General features: G+C 49.1%; 1 protein-coding gene across 1 annotated transcript in view; it reads left to right on the top strand.

Moving 5' to 3' along the window:
* The first annotated feature begins 3,315 nt into the window (after positions 1-3,315).
* Positions 3,316-19,523, top strand: part of PAX3 (paired box 3) — a 97,162-nt gene continuing 80,954 nt past the window's right edge. Inside the window, exons 1-4 of the mRNA XM_004674241.2 lie at positions 3,316-3,784; positions 4,970-5,205; positions 6,701-6,830; positions 7,921-8,055. Coding sequence (XP_004674298.1) covers positions 3,700-3,784; positions 4,970-5,205; positions 6,701-6,830; positions 7,921-8,055 — 586 coding nt within the window. The 5' untranslated portion in view covers positions 3,316-3,699. The remainder of the gene's footprint in view (positions 3,785-4,969; positions 5,206-6,700; positions 6,831-7,920; positions 8,056-19,523) is intronic.

Raw genomic sequence — 19,523 nt, forward strand, 5'->3', positions numbered from 1 at the left:
CTAGAAATGAGGTCAGCCTCAGAGGCCCCGAGAAGTCCGTGGGCCATGAAACCCTTGGCCCCAGGGTCCACAGCGCGGGACTGAGTGCCGAGAGCTGTCGCGTCGTCCTGAGCGGATGCTAATCGACCCCCATTGGACAGTGGACCCCGGCATCCAACCCACAGCGAGGGGAGCCTTCAAAAGAACGCGCGGCAGGCTCCCCTCCCCCCACCAGACACGCACCCGGTAGTGCTGCGGCTGTCAATTTCACCTGCAGTGAGATTAACAGCAGGAGGTAGCAGTGGCAAGTTATTTTCCTCTTTTTTATTTTTTATGGTCAAAGTGTCTACTTTCCCCCCTCAGGCTTCAGTTTCATTTTGCACAGATAGCACGGGTGGACACCGTGCATTCGCAGAGACTCCCCCAGCTACTTTCTGGGTGATCTGTCAGCTCCTGAAAGTGACGCTGCAGCGCAAATCTAGGTCCGGGACTGCAGGGCGCCGGCACTCGCCTTCTGAGCCCTACAGCGGGGTCACTCCTTTGCCAACTAGCGCCTATATAGCCGCCAGATTCGGACACTGGTGGCCTTTGGGCTCCCGGCTAAGCTCAGGGCCTGGGTGGAGACTCTCTTCCTGCTCCCGGGAGTGGGCAGCAGGAAGGCTCCGACTTGCGGGGAGACATTGGAAAGATGTTTGGCGAGGTGGCAGCTTCGGACCTAAGGAAAGCGTAGTTGGAGTGTAGAAGACGGTGCGTCTTGTCCCGGAACCTGCGGGCAAACTGGAAACTTCCCGACTCTTGCTCTCCTGCAACCTGTTGCTCCCGGCGGACCCCAGTCCCGGTTCTGGGCCTGGTCTGACCTGGCTCCTAATGCCCATCTCGGGTCGGGAAACCTGTCCCGGCCCTATCAGGTGGAACTTCGGGCATCGTAGCCTCAGGGGGTTTGGACTCCCGCGATCTTTGGAATTGCCCCCTCTGCCAACCCCTTCTGTTGCCGGGACTTGGAGGATGATGCCTTCCCTCCCCCATCTGGGTCTCCGGGGTCCCCTGGCTGAAGCCCGAGTGAGTTGGGAAGTTAGAAGGGCTGAGTTTATCCTCAGTCTGCTGATAAACTCAGAGCTCTTTGGCGCGAGAGATTCGGACACGGAGAGAAAACCGATCGCCTTCCTACCCGGAGCTCCAAGGCTCCAAACGACACACGGCCTCGAGGCCTCCACTTGTACATTTTTGTAGCAGTGATGGTTCGTATGTGGATGCGCGTGCTGAATGGGTCCCGGGAGCACTCAAGACCCAATTCCACCGCCAGTATCTCCATCCAGACGTCCTCTCTCTCGCCCCAGCAATCCCACCGCTTGCACGCGCAACCCGGGAGAACAAGTTTGCAACAAGCCCGTTCTTCCCGGATATGCCAGAACACTCGGCTGACAGCGCGGGTCCCCGCTGGCAGGGCTTGGAGAACGAATCCTGGGCTCAAACACAAATAAGATCCATCCCTGGACGTTCTTTAGCCACTGCTGTGGGTCCTGGCTTCCTTCTAGAGGCGGTGAAGTTGCATTTACTCTGTTTCGATTGGTTTGGAGTGCTCCCCTCTTCCAACAATTATGTCCCCCCCCCCAAGTGCTCTGTCAGCTCCACACATTCTTCTGGACACAGAAAGTTTGGGAAAAAATCTAGCTCCCTAGATGGAATCCCTAGAAGTGGCTGAGGAAACAAGGACCCAGATTTTTGATGGCCCCCAAGTATGCAAAAAGGAAACTGAGAACATTTTCCCTGATAAGTTGACTCGTGTTACATAAAACCAGGTTACACTGGGCTTCATTCACATAGGTACCTTCCTTTTTACTGTGAAAGTTGGGGGCACCTCCCCCCTAGGGCGTAGGTAAGGGGATGCTACCTAATTTAGGGTGTCACCAGAGTCCTGTCTGGGCTGCTTTTAGAGTCAACCAAAACTTTTGATTTTGGGCCCAGGCCTATATATAATAATCTTACTTTCTGAATTCACCCTAATTGGGAGGTGGGTATGTGGGGTTTGGAGCCTGAGTTCCCCTAAAAAAATGTCAGAACAGTTGGAAGAAAGGGGAAAGGAGAGAGGGGTGGAGAACACTGGTGCAGGAAAAATTCTAAAATTGTAAAAGGAAAGAGGGAATTCGAAGCCCAGAAGTCATTGTGTCCTTTATTTCAAAGGGGAAAACCTGCCTGATTCTCATCCTTTTGATTGATTAAGGCCCTGAATACCTCGCAGCCCCGGAGTGACAGTCCCTGAATAGACTCCAGCGAATAAAGCGAAGTGCAGAGCTCGGGGCTGGCACTCGGGGGTGTAAAGGAGGCGAGTTCGCTGGCACTTACCAAGTTATAAATAAAAGCCCATGCACAATGGCACCTTCTCTAAGGACAGACAGTCTTTACAACACTCCTGGCGTCATATCCTGCTGGGGACACTTCAGCTCCTAGCCAAGACTTCGATCCTTTTATTTTTCCAGCAGTTTAGCCTGAATGCCATAATAAATTCCTGAGAACAAATGCTGCAGCCGGGCAAAACTTTAACTTATAGATGCATTTCTGCCTACACATTGGGAATCTATAAGTTGAGATTTAGAGCTGGGGCTTCCCAGAGTAGGTTTTGCAATCAAGAAGAGGAGTGGGTTGTTTTTTTTTTTTTTTTTCTCCCGCCCTCTCATCCTCAGCTTTCAGCTCCAGCTTCCCCTGGGCTGCATAAAGCTTCACACTACCCCTGCCCCAGACTGAGAAAACAAAGGAACTTATCAGCACACCCGGGCCTCCTGGTGGGAAGAAGCCCCCAGGGAAGACCCTGTAAGAAACCTAGGCCGAGAGGCATTGACCAGTGAAAGGAAAGTAGAACATATCAGGGGGCTCCCCAATGCCTTATAGGAGTTGCACCCCCTCCAGTAGCAATAAGGAGAGAAAGAGAGACATACAGACTCACAGAGAGACGGAATGAGAAGTGACGAGTAAAAGACAGAGGTGCATGCAGAGACGGAGACAAAGTGACAGAGAAACAGAAAGTCAGGGAGAGAGACCCACGTGGTCAGAGAGCGGGGCCCTCTCTTCTCTCAGCAGCTGCCAGCTCCCTGGGCAGTCGCTCCCAGTTTCCAGGGGTCTGCGCCTTTCTCCCGGGTAAGGGGCGCAGTGCGGGTCCCCTCCGGGCCGGTGGCGGCCTCAGCAGCGCCAGGGATGGGAAGAGAAAGTGGCCGCTGTCGCCCAATCAGCGCGTGTCTCCGCCACCCGGGACGGTCTCCCCGTCGGCCAATCGCAGCTCAGGGCTCCTGACCAAGCTTTGGGTGAAAGAACTAATAAATGCTCCCGAGCCCGGATCCCCGCACTCGGTGTCACGACGGGAGGAGACTCGGGCCGGCAGCGCTCCCGCCCCCACCCCCCTCCCTGGCTCCTCGCGCTGCTCCGAGCCCCCTCCCCAGCGCCCCAAGCCGCGGGGCCACTCGCCCAGACTCGTACCAAACTTTTCCGCCCTGAGCGCTGGCTCCTGGACTCCCGGGCTTCCCTGTCTACTCCTTCCCGGGTTCCCTCTCCAGCCTCTCTCGGGACTAGAAGCGAGCGGTCCTCTTCCCCGCGTCCCTCCCTCCCTCTCCAGACTTTTTGGGGAGGAGCTGTGCACGCTCCGGGGAGTTCCCGAGGGCCACCGGCGCCGCGGTCGCCGTTCCATTCCGCTTTCACCTGGATATAATTTCCAAGCGAAGCTGCCCCAGGATGACCACGCTGGCCGGAGCTGTGCCCAGGATGATGCGGCCGGGCCCGGGCCAGAACTACCCGCGCAGCGGGTTCCCTCTGGAAGGTAAGGGAGGGCCGCTCGAGCCCGCGGCCTGGAAGCCGCTGCTCCACCCTACCCAGGGTCCCCCCGGCTCCTTCGGCGCGTCCAGGGGCGCCGTCGCCCCAGAAGCTAACAGTCGGGGCGACATCCCACTCCATTTTCGCCCTGCAAACGGGCCCGGCTTCTTTGCGTAAATCTCCGCGGAGCTGGGCCTGCTCCCCGCCAGGTCCGCGTCCCACTGTTGTAACGAGATGCCGAGGCGGGGACGGTTGAACCGGCTTCTGAGCGTCAGAAAGCATTTTGTCTCCCCAAAGGTGTCTCAAAATTGATCTTGGCCGCGGGCATTTTCGCAAAACTCTTACTAGTTTCGGAAGGTTTCCTGGCCGACGCAACGTTGTGGCTGGGAATTGCACGGCCCAGTGCTGGGAATTTTTCTATTGATTGATTGATTAATTCGAATTTTATTCATCTGAAGTAGTATCCGGGAATTTTCATAACCCTGAAGTTTCAGGGTTTGGAAATGACAGGGACTCAGGCAAATGCTCAAGCTTGAGTCCTAGACAGTTTTCGAGGTTGAGACGCATGGAGCGCGGTGGCTCCCCTGGCGCCTGCCCGCCGCTGTGGGGCCAGAATAAAATCCTCAGACGTCGGTGGGGGGCAAGGAGGCCTGTGAACAGATCCGACTGTTGCCTCTGCCCGAGAATTAACAGGTGACACGTGCTGCCACCTGCAGCCTCCTGGGAGACCCTCTTTGACCTTTGGCTGCTGCAGTCACAGCCACGATCGCCAAGGGCTGTGGGCTCCCCCTTAGACTGGGGGCTGCCCGGCTGCCGGGGAGTGAGTTTCAGCGGAGTTTGAGAAAGCCTGCTTCAGTCTAAACTTCTCTGTTTCGAGGCTCTTTCTAGATTATCTCGATTGCCCCCCACACCCTAAAGTTGCCACCATTCTTGTTCTAGAGAGAAGACAGTTTCTCCCGGGCACATTATTTTGGCCCCAGCTTCTCTCTTCAGTTCGGATGATCTCCTCTGAACTGCTCAACAATTTAAACAAATGTGGTTGAAAAAGAGTCTGTGCCTGGGACCCCAGGCGAGGCTATAACATGCGGGCTGGCCCTATCAGAGCAGGGCTAGAAAGGCTCCTTTGGGGGATTGCTCTCTGTTCTCCCCCAAATAACTTTCTTCCTGTGTTTCCTTTCACCTCTTGCTCCAGTCTCCACTCCCCTTGGACAGGGTCGTGTCAACCAGCTTGGCGGTGTCTTTATCAACGGTAGGCCGCTGCCTAACCACATCCGACACAAGATCGTGGAGATGGCTCACCACGGCATCCGGCCCTGTGTCATCTCCCGCCAGTTACGGGTGTCCCACGGCTGCGTCTCTAAGATCCTGTGCAGGTACCAGGAGACAGGCTCCATCCGCCCCGGTGCCATCGGGGGCAGCAAGCCCAAGGTGAGGGACACTGTGGGCCCTGGCGGCCTCTCTGCCTGGGTCTTCAGGTTTAGGGAAGAGGGTAAGGGGCAAGGACTGCCACTTGGGATTTTGCGTGAAGTTTTTTGCATAGTCCAAAGATTATGCATTTTTTGTGTGTGGATGGGTGGTGAGGGAATCGGATAACTGCCTGAGCCTTGCTGCTTGATAAATGCCAAAGAAAAAAACCCAGCCTTGCAAAGAAGATCTTTCGCAAACAAGATATAACATGGTTTTTTATGCCCCGGAATCCTAGAATTTCCACTAGATTAGTTCAATAGGCAAATACCTAGAGCTGGCTAGTTTTGTGTGCCCACCTGTTGATTTCTTTGCCAAGTATCTTCCCAGCTCCCACCCACTTACCCAACCAATTTAAGCAGCCACTCGGGAGTTTCTAGTGATTTCTTTCCCAACTCCCTTCCCCAATCTTCTCTGGTCAAAATTGTCTTGAAGGGGACAAAAGCTAGACTGATCTGGTTTGTTTTTTTTTTTTCACAATGGGTGGAGGACTGGACTTTTCAAAAGCAGTTTAGTGCTATCCTCAAATTATTTTGGTTTCCTTTTTTAAAAGGAAAGAAAAGTCACAGTGATTAGGCTGAGTAGGAGAAGGGGTTCTTCTGGAAGCAGGGAAATCCAGTGTAATTTTCTAGTCGCCACAGGGCAAATCAAAAGAAGAGCTCCAGTAAACTGAAGGCTTCCAAACACCTCATTCTTGTCTCTCCTACTTCAGCTTCTTTTGCAGACTCTCTGAGGCTCTCTGGAAATCCTTTGTTGTTGTTGTTATGAAGATTTCAAATATTGAATAATTTTTCATTGCTGTAACCGTGGTTTACAACACTGTATATAATTTAGGGGCACAGGTTCACACCTCTTCAGATAAGCCACCAGACCACACCCACCTCCAAAGTATACCCATAGTTGAAAATTCCTTTTATTAAAAAAAAAAAAAAATGGACCCAGTGACTTAAATTATCCGTATTTGCTATCCACACTGACTTATATATTTTTTAATCTAGTTTTTCGACTTTGACCTTTCGTTTCACTCTCAACTTGGACTAAAATCTTGTGCTTGTTGGCTTGAGAGCCACAAGTGGCAAATTGAACTTGATTTCTGAGCCGCTTTCCAGCATTCCTTTTTTAGTTTCATTTTCATGTTGATGCTACGGTGATTCTATTGCCTTTATTTCTAGGAATCAGAGCACACCCCCCTCCCCCAGATGTTATCACTCCTTTTGATTTAATGGTGACTGCTGGAGCTCATCTGGGGAGCAGGGGTGGGGGGCCCAGGGTGTTCTGGGTGGGATGATTTCCTGTGGGCCCCTATCTTAAGTAAAGATATCTCACCTCAGGAGAGTTGGGGTGCTTTTTTAACAAGGGGGACATTTCCAGAGGGTGCTAGAAGGAGAACCTGACCTGGCAAGGAGGTGCTGGGGTGGCCCCTTTGACGCAGGGTACCGACCTGCCTGTTCTCTTAAAGCAGGTGACAACTCCTGACGTGGAGAAGAAAATTGAGGAATACAAAAGAGAGAACCCGGGCATGTTCAGCTGGGAAATTCGAGACAAGTTACTCAAGGACGCGGTCTGTGATCGCAACACTGTGCCTTCAGGTACCAGGCCCGTTTATGTCTTCCAGAGGCGAGGCCCGTGGGTCGCTATTCCCGGGACTGGCCATTCGAGCTTTAATCACCCCCCAATGGTCCACCTGAGCGCGCGAGGGCAGGAGACAGTGCCTCCCCAAACCTGAAATATTGAAGAAGCGGGTATTCTTGACGTTTTACGAGGGAGGGGTGAGCGGCCCATCCTGGAGGTTGACAGACCTCCGCAGAGGGCTCCCCAAAGAGAATTTCTGTCGAGGAGGTAGGGCAGGAAACGAGAAGCGGAGGCCAAGCGTTTATTAATATTGATGTTCCCTTTTAAAGAGAAACAAATGTTTTGGTAACCCCAATCGAAGGGAGATGGGGCCTCGCCAGCCGAGACTTTGCCGAGTACGCAAAGGAGGGGAAGCTTCGGCGAAGGCCCGAAATTTCCCGAGAGTCCCAGGGACCATCCGGCGCCCGGGGCAGCCGGGAGGAGGAGGAGGGAGAAGAGGAGAGAGCGCAGGGCTAGCGCGGGCGCGGGAGAGATTGTTTTTAATTAAAAGGAAACTCCCTTTCCCCCCCTGCGAGAACGAGATATTTCAGAGCATGGATTTGTTTACCATTTTGGAATCTGGAAAAAATAAATGGGGGGGCAGTGCATTTTCTTTTGATTTTTACAATAGGAAACGATTCTGCAGCTGAAATTTAAACCCTTTATAGCCTCCCAAAAAGTTGAGTTGCAAGAGATGGGTCCGCTGTGGTTCTTCTTCCCTTAACGCGAACCGCGGGCGCAATGCCTCCAGGAAGGGTTGGGGTGCGTGTGGCTGGAGGGAGAATTCTAGACCCGCGTCTGAAGTGTCTGAAAGGAACCGCTTCCTGCCGGGAAGAGGACAAAGATGTCGATTCTCGGCATTTACTTAGAAGTGCCAACTTCACAGGTTCTCTTCTCCCCGAACCTACACGGGATTATGGGGTGTGGGGTGGGGTGTATGGAGGTTGGCTGTCTCAAGAGGCGGAGGGGCCCCTGCGGGCACAGGCGCCTGGCCGCCGTGGGTGGGCTTCTCGGTGCACGGACCCCGCGTGTCTCAGCTCTGCGCGCCTTCCCTCCTCCTACCCCCAGTGAGCTCCATCAGCCGCATCCTGAGGAGTAAATTCGGGAAGGGCGAAGAGGAGGAGGCCGACCTGGAGAGAAAGGAAGCCGAGGAGAGCGACAAGAAGGCGAAACACAGCATCGACGGCATCCTGAGCGAGCGAGGTAAGCCGCCGACCCGCGCCGCGCCGCGGAGGGCCTGTGCCTAGGCCGGCAGCGCCCGGCCACCTGGGGGCCCCCGGGACTTGCAGCCCGGCTCGGGCCAAGACCCCTTTTCGCTCCTAACCACTTTCCGGCGTTGAAGAGAAAAACTAGAGCTGCACTTGCCGTGAACACAGGAACCGTCTATGTTCTGCTTAATTTGTATGACATTTCCCTCCGCACTCCTCCCAGCCCGTTGGGCTAGAATTCGAGTTAATGGTTTAGGTTAGGTGCAGGGCAGGGAGAACGAGGGTCACTGAAGGACTTGGGGGTGTAGAGGGGGGAGCTGTGGATAGTCTGGGAGCCTCCGGAGGGTGAAAAAACTATTTCACCCTCAGGACAGGCCTGAGTCTCCCAGAGTTTCCCTCAGAAAAGGGAGGGAGGGAGGGAGGGAGGGAGGAGAGGAAGGAGGGAGGAAGGGAGAGAAGGAAGAAGGGAGCCAACCCCAAATGCAAAGCTCTTTTGGCAGTGGGACCCCCAAATTGTGCTGCCTTATAAGTGTGTGTGAGTTGGCTGGGCTTTTTTGTTGTTGTTTTAAGTTGGTTTTCAATTGTGGTAGGGTTGGGTTTCCTGGAAAGTTAAACCAGCTAAGCTAAGGGTTACAAGCTGAGGGGATCTGGATTTCTGGGCCTGAAGTGCTGGCACCTTTCTCTGCATAGAGGTGCAGCCCCCCCCCTTGTTGGCTGTGACCGGTTACCATCCAGAGGAAAACCTCCCCAGGGAGCATTGAATGCATCCTGCTTCCCTTTCCCCTGCTGCGAATGGTGTTCAGACTCCAGGGGTACCAAGGCTCCGCCCCAATATCAACCCTGTGGGAGTTAAACCAGTGGAAGGAGTGTCAGGAGATGGCTGCACCTCTTAAAACAATCAAAGCTGGGGAGCCACCCCTTTCGGGGATTCCCTCCCCTGTGATCAGTACTTTCTTGAATTGACTTGAGTTTTGTGCTGCCCTAGAAAGGCAGGTGAGCTTGGTATGGTAACTACTGAAACCCCCAGTCAGGTGATGTCCAGGGCAGGACAGTGGTTTGCTGCCATTATCTTCATTCCCTGGGGGTGACCTGCTGGTCCTCTTTACAAACTAGTGCAGAATCCATGCACCATCTCCAGGGGCCACTGAGATTTAGACAGACAAAGCCAGAGGACTCACGTCAGGGGTAACAGGAGCCAAGATGCTTTGGCACATAGGGCGCTGAAGGAGCAACTCTAAAACCTATGGCAGATTGGCAGGGGCACTGTTGTTTCCTTCCCTTTAAAGTAGAGGCCCCAAAAGACTCAGCCTAAGTCCCTCAGAGGGGTGCATTTCTACTTCAGTGTCTGAGAAGACACCCTGGCTTTTATTCCAGGACTGGATGGAACATAGAGGTGCTGGAGAGGCAAAAAGGGTAGAAACCAGCCAACCCCAAGCCTAATGGGCCCTTTGGGGGGAGGACAGGAGGCCTGAGTGGTCAGAGAGGCTTGGGAAGTTGGGGGGGGGGGAGAATTTCCTACTGGTTGCTGGAGGCGCCAGCCAGGCAGATCAGCAATTCTCTGGACGCACAGGCAACCAGGCCCAGGAGACAAAACGCCCCAAATGAGCTGGTCAAACATTTGTACAACTTTTCCAGCTTTTACAAAGAAGGCCTTCTCTACACAATCTACACTTGGAGATGAACTTGGGAGACAAAGCCTGGAGAGTCCATTGAAACTCACACTTTAGCTCGGCCCAGACAAAGCTCCAGCTCGAAGCAGCTTGATGTGAACAAAGGAAGGCAACCTTTTTATAATTCAAGGAGAAAAGAAGAGAAAACAGCCCCACAAAGGGCCGAGAATAGACATTATGGGCTTGCAATGAGGGATGAATTATTCAATGAGCCCCAATAGCTGCTGCGCCAGGAAGTTTTATGGACTCTCCAGTGTGGAAAAAGTGCCCATTTCACCTACAAAATGTTTCTAGTCTTTTGGGCCGTCTAGCTGGGCCGACTGCCATTCAAGGGCAATTGCTACCGTTTTTAAAATCAGAGTATTCTCCCCAGCAGGGGCTATATGTTGAAAACACACACACCTCGGAGCCTAATTTAATTTGGGGTTGTCAAAGAAGATGCAGCTCAGTCTCTTCAGTTCCTCTAGCTCCCTTTCCAGAAAAGCCCTGCAGGGCAAGAGGGGCCCGAGACAGGACAGAGTGAAGTGTATGCAGTTTGAAAAGTTTAGAAACCTCAAAAAAAATCTCCTCTGTCATTTGGGCCTCCAGAGTCACAGGACTTTGCGCTTATAACAGAATGGATGTTGACAAAGGGCTCTGTGGGCCTTGGCAAGGGAGGAGGAGGACGGTGCCCAAGGAGGGACCTTTGCACGTCTTGCCCAGTGTGCTGCGTTCTCTGGAGGTTCCAGTTTCATTGCGGCTGGCGAGTGCAGATTCTGAGACCGCTTTTGGGGAGACGTCTCTCTGCTAGTTGGACACGGAGCCCAGGGAGAGAGGTCCTCTGGAAGAGGTCAGATCCAGCCTCTTTCTTGGTCTCCCCCTTTCCCCTAGAAGACCCCTTGCACCTCCCCAACTTTGCATCTCCCCCCCCCCCCCAAGACCAGCAGCCTGCCTACCGGGTGCGCTCAGGCCAGTGCCTCCTGGCGCGCACTGCGCCCCAGTTGGGCTCGTCCATCCGTTTGCGTTCCGGAGTGGAGGGAGAAGGCTGGGCAGTCAGGAACCCCCCACCCCTTCCCCACCACACCCCAGCCAACCATCTCCTCTCCCTGCCGGCACCGAGATTGGAGCAGGCGCAACGGAGGAGCACGGTCCTAGTCCCCGCATCTGGGGTTGTGGGCTCGGCCTGCGCCGCGGCCACTCAATGGGCGCCTCTGTTCCTCCCCCGGCGCGGCCGAGCGGGCCCGCGGGCGCCACCACAATGGGCCGCCCCCCACTCCTGCGCCCTGCGCCAAAGCGCCGCGCCGCGCCGCCCCTCCCCTGTGCTCCGGCCGGCTCGAAGCTTAGCTCGCCGGGCTGCAGTCGACTCAATTGCCTCCTTTATGTGCTTCTCACTTTCATCTAGACACAGCCCGCCTCCCCCCCTTCTTCTCCTCCTTTTTTTTTCTCCCTTGCCTGAGGCTCACATTAGTGAAATTTCTGCAACCTCCCCCCATTTTTTTCTTATTTTAAAGAAAGCCCTTAACACAAAAGCAGTGACTAATCAATAGAAACTGCTCCTTCATCATCTCCTCCTCCTTCTCCTTCTCCTCCTCCTCTTCCTCCTCCTCCTCCTTCCCTCCTCCTCCTCCTGCTGCTGCTGCTGCGTGACGCTTTTCCTGTTTGTGAGTTTTGGGAAACATTTTTGCTTTGTGCCGTAATGGAATTAGAGGACAGATGAGGACTGTAAATGGACACGCGACAGCAAGACTCTCGCTTAAATATTTAGATGCGACGTTACAATTACTGACTTGTTGCGAAGGCTTTGAAGTGGCAACTGGGGACTGCAGGGGGAGAGAGGCCAGATTGCCAAATTGATGTTTTGATTGGGGCTGCAGATACACTTTCATACGACTCCCCCCTCCCTTCCAGAGTCACTAGTGAGAGTGGGAGGTTTGCAACGACTTTATTGATTGGACTAAGCGATCCCAAGCCGGGGTGGGTTGGGAGCTCCTGCCCCTTTCACCTCTCGCCTTTCCTGTTTGACACTTGCATATATATATGTTTATATATATATAAACAAAACAGTGCTGCCTTTTTTGCCTTTGAGAAAAGAAAAGTGACCAAAGTTTTACTTGAGCCCCGTTTTGTTTGTAAACTACTGAGCGTTTCTAATAGGAACGAAGACAACGTCAGCTTTTCAACAGACCTAAAACAAAGTCATTAAACACCCAGAAAGTTTGAAAAGGATTCGAAGTGTTTCACTTCCAGTGGAATCATGGAAAAGGCACGTTATCGTGAACCCGAGCGCTACTGAAATCGAGGGGGGTCGGAAAGCGGTTTCTTAACCCCCGGAGTTCGCAGGCCGGGACATTTTGGCGCGAGGCAAAGGGCAGGGTGGGTTGGGGGAGCGGGAGGAGGAACTTTCCCACAGACTAAAATCAGGGGGTGTCAGCTGTTAGCTCTGTGGCCTCGGAACCTTTATTAGAGCGGACAGCCCACTCTCCAGGCCCGTTTGTCAAAATCACGGCGTTGACCCCCGTGCGGTCTTTCGTCTTCAAAGCAAATTGCTCTTGGAGCAATCGACAAGGAAATATCAGGCATTTATAAACGCGTACTGGGAATATCAGGATTGGAATTCAGTTCGAACACACGCCGCGCTCTTTTCGAGAACGCAGGGCAGCGATTTTCCTATTGAAGCGATGTCGAAGGGAGCAGCGGCGGCCGCCTCGTCGCCTTTTTCTCTTTCCGCTTGTTTGTTTGGTTTGGTTGAGGGCTGTCTGCTTACTTTCTGGCCTTCTTGAAAACATGCAGATTTTCTAGTGAATGCTTGAAATCGTGTGTTTATTTTGGGGTTTGATTTGGTTGTTGATAGCACCGGAACCAGGACGCGGGGCTCAAGTGCGTAATAATTACTGAAGGGTCATTTGAGAGTCCCCAGGGCCGCGCGCTAAAACCCAGCCGGGCGCTGAGGCGGAACCATTAAGTGCGCCTGGGTTCAGGGAGTGGACGACGTGGAAGTCAATCAGGTGAATAGAAGCGTTGCCCCAGAACCCCGCTTCAACATCCGTGAATACAGACCTTTTGAGGGGGGGGGGGATTTCTTCTAAACCCTGAGGTTAAATGTTTAAATCGTACATAAGTAAATAGCCAACGAAACTTTGAAGCCCGAAAAGCAGTTCCACACAGCGAGCGTTTCGCCAGGGCGGGGCGGGGAAGGTCCAGTACTGAGAGCTCCTATCCACAGGTAACTTATTTATGCGGGTAAATAAAGATTAAAGAACCATTAAGAATGTACATATCTAACTAACGAGACACTAAAAGGCAATTAAGCAGTCAGTTTAATGCCTTATCTCACTGGCTGCTCTGGGGTTGTTTTACAACCGGGAATTAAAATCTGAAAAGGAAGTTTTCAGCAGCTCTGGCCAAATATTGATTAAGTAGCTGTTTGTTGGTACCATTGTTAGGCTTTAAAAGGCTGGGATCCGGGGCCCGTAGTGGCCATCTTCTATTGTGAGGGTTTCTTAACCACAGAGATCAAAGTGGGATCATTTCAACTTATCTGTCTTGGAAAATCCTCCTTTTCCTCTGAAACCTCTAAGGAGGATTGACCAAATTCTCTTTAAGAAATAAGAACTGAAACCAGTTACATGACGTCGGTTTGTAGAGAAGAGATTCATGGGGTGTTTTTAATTATCTGAGGGTGATTTCTTGTTTAGAACTCAGGCTAAGATGGTGACGGTATCATCACAGATTCTTATTGGGGAGGGATTCTCATGTGGGTTGGGAGGCTTGGGATAGGCACAAATTTCTAAATATGGAAGTTGCGCTGAAGTCACCCAGGAAAGGTATAAAAGAAAGATGTCAGATTTTTGTGTAAAATGAGGTGGGGAAGCGTGAAATACACAGGAAACTGTGAGCTCTGTTGACTACATTTCTCGACATGTGTTTCCATAGTTTTTGTGTTTATAGCTGGTTAGATGAATCTTCTGTATATTTTTAAATCCCTTATAATGTCAGAGTAGATATGTGTGTGTTTGTGTGCATAGTTTGTACATCGTTAAAGTTTATTTATAAATCGGTCACTATAAATTAGGGTGGCAGTAAACTATACCCGGTTGCACAAAATAATGGTTTATTTGTCCTATAGATTACACTTTCTAGAATCATCAGAGTTTGAATCAACAGCCTCCCAATTCTTACTCAGCACTGCTGTTGAATACAAGCAAACACATTTCCCTTGAATGATTTTATGACTTTTTTGGCTGCTGATTTTTAGATGCACTATTAGACTTTTTTTTTTTTTGGTTTAAGATTTGAATATTATTGGATAGATTTTTCTTTTTATTACGAATAAATGTCTTGCAAGAACTTTTTGGAAAATACCATCTCTGTGCTTAATTTGCAAATTCCAACAAATCACTCTAACTGAGGTTGTGAAATTTATGCCAGATTCAGGCTTTGGATATTCAACTGTGCCTCCTGGATCTGTGTGTTTATGTATATGGAGGGGCAGTTCTCAACTTCTTTTCTTGACTGTGATTAATGTCAGTGTGAAATTATTGTGCAGTTTTAGTTTTTTTATTTTTTTTTTTACTCAAGCTTGAACAAGGTAAATCTGGGAATACAGAGTCAGAATCATTCTTGGAGATTTTCAAATGTTTTCTATTATTATTTCCCAATTAATGAATCTATCTCTGTTCAACTATTCTTGTGTAGAAAACCTGCCTGACATAGATCGAGTTGGAAGTGTGAATTAGCTCATGTCTCTTAAGGTTCCCTTGCCGCCGTCCAGATGCATTTCTAGAGAGTTCTTTGTATATTTCATACACATATGGAGTGAAAATGACTTAATCCCCTTTGGGGGCACACTGTCCTATACTGCCAGGGAAACAAGACTTGAGCTTCAAGTTGTGTCTGATCTCAGTTGCAAGGCATAATTACTGACTCAAGTGCTGGTTAGGTGAACTATATCTCAATAAAGCTGGGAAGAAATCAAAACATTCTTTGTAAAGAAAAACAACAACAGAAAGAGCTGACTTTAGTTGGGGTACTGTGAGTTTGAAGGAAGCAGAGAAATTGAAAGGAAATTTAAGTTTCTTCCTTTCTTAAAAGATGTAACCAAAGTGGAAATAGGACCTTTCTTTGCTGTTTTGTTCCATCCATGCCAATCTCTGATAGACAGTGCTCAGCCCTGCTTTCAACTCTCCCTGTAGGAATCAAGCCAAACCCTAAGCTCTGGTGACATTGAGCTTTCTGCTGGAAACAGGACATTTCTGCTCTAAGCTTTCTTACTTCAAATGATCTGTGTTGGTGTTAACCTCCCAAGTGAACTCTCTCTATATAATCTCCAGTTGTTAATTGGAAAGTGCACAATTGTCAAAATGTCCATCAACATTCTAAAACATTCATTCAAGCAAGATAAGTTAGAAACTTCCCCACTGTCCAAGAGTGATGGATATTACTGAAGACCCCTGAGGAATAGTAGGTTTTAAGAACTCTTACTTCATTGTCTGTTTTCTTTCCTTCCTGATACAAACTAAGAAAAGGCTAGCATAATTTGCTGTGGAAGTGACCACTCCTTATTGAAAACAGAAATTGTATTTTAATAAAAGGCAGTGGTGTAAGATTTAGAATTTGGTTGGATGCCTATTTCGAGTTTTACCTTGCACACTGCATCTACCAAGCACAAAAACACTTACATTTTTGCTACACAATGCTACATAATAGCAATAATAGTCCTTTTACTTGGGGTGAAGCAACTTGATCAAAGTAGTCTGAATTTTTATGCCCTCCTTCTTACATTACAATGATTGGGAAGTGAATCTTTCCCAGTAAAGCAAATTAGAATTCATGACAAACTAGCTCTGTGTTTGCCTCCTTCAACCCCTTCAGTGATTTGTTGACACTCAGGAACTTTCACTTGGCCAGATTTACTGCAGCAATAGTATATGAATGTAAAGTCTCCATGCTAAGAGCCAGTTTCCTTCTCATTCTGGATCTAATTCCAACAGATTTCACTTTAAAATAGCTGATCAAAATGCTTTCTGACAAGGATGGGAGATTCTTTTTGGCTGGCCAATATAGGAGTGAGGGAGAGGAAATACCACTGATTTTCAGCATTTAAAAATTTCCAGCATCATACTGAGAATTCAAATACTATAGTTTTATGGAGACTGAGATGTAAATTTTCAAATTTTTTACAATTGGATGGTAGGCATATTTCTGGAAACAACCACAGAATTGAATGTATTTTGCCTTATGTCATCAGACAGAAATAAGTAAGTTAGAATAATCAGGAAAGGAAATTTAATTGCTGTGCAATTTGTACTGCAGTGTGGAGTTGCTTCATTTTCATATCTTTCACATGAAGTGAATGCTTATATGGGCACATGCACATTTGTACTGTTATCAGAAAGCCTACATAGATATGCTAAAAGTATATGCATCAGACCCTCCTTTTGTATTTGTTTGGGAAAGCCTCGTATAAATATAACCCACCTTCTCAGTGGGTTCCTGAGCATTTTATGGGGCTACTCCTGTCTTGCTTGCTCTTTTATAGGGTCAGTATATTTTTAAAAAAACAAACATTATTTTGGAATAAATTACAGATTCAGTCTGTTTTCAAGCATGTATTTTCCATTTCTCCCATATTTAAAATATCATCACGATTAAGTAAATCTCTCTGTTACCATGGGTAAGCTTAACCTGAACCAAGGAAAATTAATTGGTCCAATTCATTTTATTATAAGAAAAGCAACAGGTTTCTTCTTTCTGAATTCCCACTTGGCTAGTTTCCTGATTGAGGTTCTCTAAATCAATTGAGTCTTAATTGCTCTGACTTAAACACACTCCAAAGTCCTTTTCCAGTCTTTGCTTGTGTAGGAGTGCAGGATGCCCAAAGGGAAGTGGGCCGTTTTGACATGGCTGATTCTGCTCTAAAATGGAGATGAGAGTTTTGGTGTCTATAAGATAGGGGACATCACCCCAACTTCCCAGGATGGTATGAGAATGAAATGAGGAGACACAAGTTGTGTGTAAAGTAAATCTACTGTAGCAGAATTCAGATTCTGGGGGGTGGTGTTGGTGGGGAACCGTGAACGCACGGAAAGTGACCAGTCTACAAGCTGGCAGATGGGCTTTGCCCAAGGGCAGATAAGAGCTTACTGCAGGCTTAGAAACAACAATGGAGATGGGGACACCCCCCCCAAAGTCTACTTCCACTAGTCAAAAACGAAAGAAAACAAAACTGAATTCATAAGCAACTACTTCATGATCATTTATTCACAGATGTGGGAGATCAACAAATTCTAAAAATCACTCACTGAGATGTCAAAAGATATTTCTTAATTGCTTTTCTTCCTGATCCTATACAGATTCTTTTCCTCTTAGATTAACTGACCTTTCAAAACTCCTCCCAATCTAACTTTAGTGTGCTTTTCCCGAAAGTTCTTTTGCTGGCTCAGAGATTGACAAACAAGTTACTTTATGAGAGTGGACCTCACATGTATATTCAGAATTCTTGCAGCAGTCATTGGCTTTGCACCATTTCTCCTTTGGACCCCCCCCCCTTCAGCCTATTGTTCTGAGCCATCTTCATGGGGTGCGTATGAGCTGCATGCAGTCTCTTTTCTTTATGCATGATTCTTCTCAATCCCTCCCCTTTAAAATTGGGGCTCAGAAATATGAAGGAAACTTTCCAAAGTAGCATTCATTGTGCTGGTGGAAACATCTCGGTGACCTTTCCCTTTTGATGTCTTTCTAACCAGTCCCCACAACTTGTGTCACTGGGGTACGGTTGAGGATGGAGAGAAGGCAGGCTGGTGTGTGAGTTTCTCGGGGACGGGTGAGCTCCTGCCCCCGGCTTCTCCTCGCCTGCTGGAACAGCTTGCCAGTGCAGCCACTGCAGAGCAGAAGGGTTGTTTTCTTATCCCCGCATGCACTGGTCTGACCTGTCTCCAATACAGGTCAGGCTGGGGCACAGCCAGTTTATGCAGCTGTTGCGGCTTAGGCATCACAGCAGGCAGTGGGGCTCCTGGGCCGGCCGGCCCCTCGCGAACTGATCAAAATTCGCTGGCGAGTCCTGGGGCTTTCCTTCTGGAAGGAGCTGGCCCCCTGAAGGCTTTTAGATGCAAGGAGACTCCTGGATTAGGGGGGCTGGTGTGTGTGTGTGTGTGTGTGTGTGTGTGTGTGTGTGTGTGTGTGTGTAACTACTAGCCTGAAAAGGGCACTTTTATTTTTTTTAATTTCAAAGATTGTAATCCCGTAACTCCAAACACTCAAAGTGAAATCTGTGCTTTGTCAGATGCCATTTTAAAATCATATTTATTTTTGCTTGGGTAAAACATTCACTTAGTATGAAACTTGAAAGAGAACATGAGATGTTTAATGACACGTTTTCCTCTTATCTCTGCCTCTCAGTGCCTTGGCTCTCTTTTTAGGGTCTGCGTGTAAGCAATTCCATCTCTGTCTTTAAACAAACAAACAAGCAAATACACAAAGCAAAGCCTCTCCTTCCGCTTGGCATCAAGGCAGTCTCTCAACTCTTCTGTGCTTGGACATTTTTCTTTCCTTTCCTCTTAAGCTGCAGCTGAGCATTAGGGGCTGATGTTCTTCCTCAGCCTCTTTTCCTAGTTGAATAGTACTCCATTGCATTGATAAAAGATAGCTTACTTGACAGTTTGGGCATTTCTAACTCCATAGAGCCATTTGGCACCGGCGTGAGTTTATTTGTCAAATAGTTCCTCTGGGGCAGGAGGAAGGGAATGGCCATTGTGATAACTTTGGGGGAATTTGTTTCTGTAGAGAGAGCAAATGGGGAGCTGAGAAGCTACAGCAGGTGTGTGTTGCCTGTGGCCATTTGCACAAGAAAAAATGAGACATTTTCCTCCAGCTCTCTGGGTAGCTAGGAGCATAGGTGTTGACATTTTGGCCGAGGAAGTTCTGCTCTCAGGGACCACCTGAAAGTCCCTCCAGTATTCTGTTGGTTCCCCAAACAACATTGTCTTCATCCAAGGAAACATTCTTTGACTTGCTGGTTCCGCCTTTCATCCTCCCCTCTGGCCGCCCCCAGCTGCTTGTTTTACTTTACCCCCTTCCAAAAGTGTATTTTTATGCCCAGCGTATTTACTTATTTTTCGGTGCCAGAAAAATTATGGATAGTTTTAGAACCATGTAGAGGCAACTTATTCTGATTGTTTAGTTACAAAAGAGAAACTGTCCTTCAGGGTCATTGAATTAGGTTTCAACTAGTAAGAGAGCAGATTAGGAATAATAAAACATGGTCTTGTATGTCGAATTTTTGAGAAGTGCTGGCCTGATACTCCGGGGCTTTCTTGAGTTTGGTAATGGCTGATTTTTAAAAATTTTACGAACTTTTAGGGAGTCTGTTTCCAGTCCCTTTTATGCACAAAAGCCTTTTTATGTTTCTTCACATACCTTGTCTCCCTCAGATCATTTCAGCCTATTTTCCCCTTAAATCTGATGCTCGGCAATTCAGTTGTTGCTGCTGCTGTTGCTTACCTGGAAGTTCATATCTGTGAAATGAGCTAGAAAGAACCATGGTCCAATAGGAGAAAAACAACCCTCTCCAAACCCTCCTGCGAACAGTAGACATGTGAAGGCCAATAAATGTTACCAAGCAAATGTTTCAAGTCATTCCTCTTAAGAAATGGGCCTTTCAGAAATGGGAGCCCAGTACGGGGCTCAGAATCCACTTTGGAAAATCAAAATCTTGATTTAGTTTTAAAAAATAACAGAAAAGCAACAGTGAGTCTTCTCTTTTGACGGCTCTGGCCGGCCCCAGAGAACGTGGCGGCCACCGGCCCCTCACCCCCCA

Source organism: Condylura cristata, unplaced genomic scaffold, assembly GCF_000260355.1.
Source record: "Condylura cristata isolate star-nosed mole 26May11 unplaced genomic scaffold, ConCri1.0 scaffold00002, whole genome shotgun sequence".
Classification (NCBI taxonomy): domain Eukaryota; kingdom Metazoa; phylum Chordata; class Mammalia; order Eulipotyphla; family Talpidae; genus Condylura; species Condylura cristata.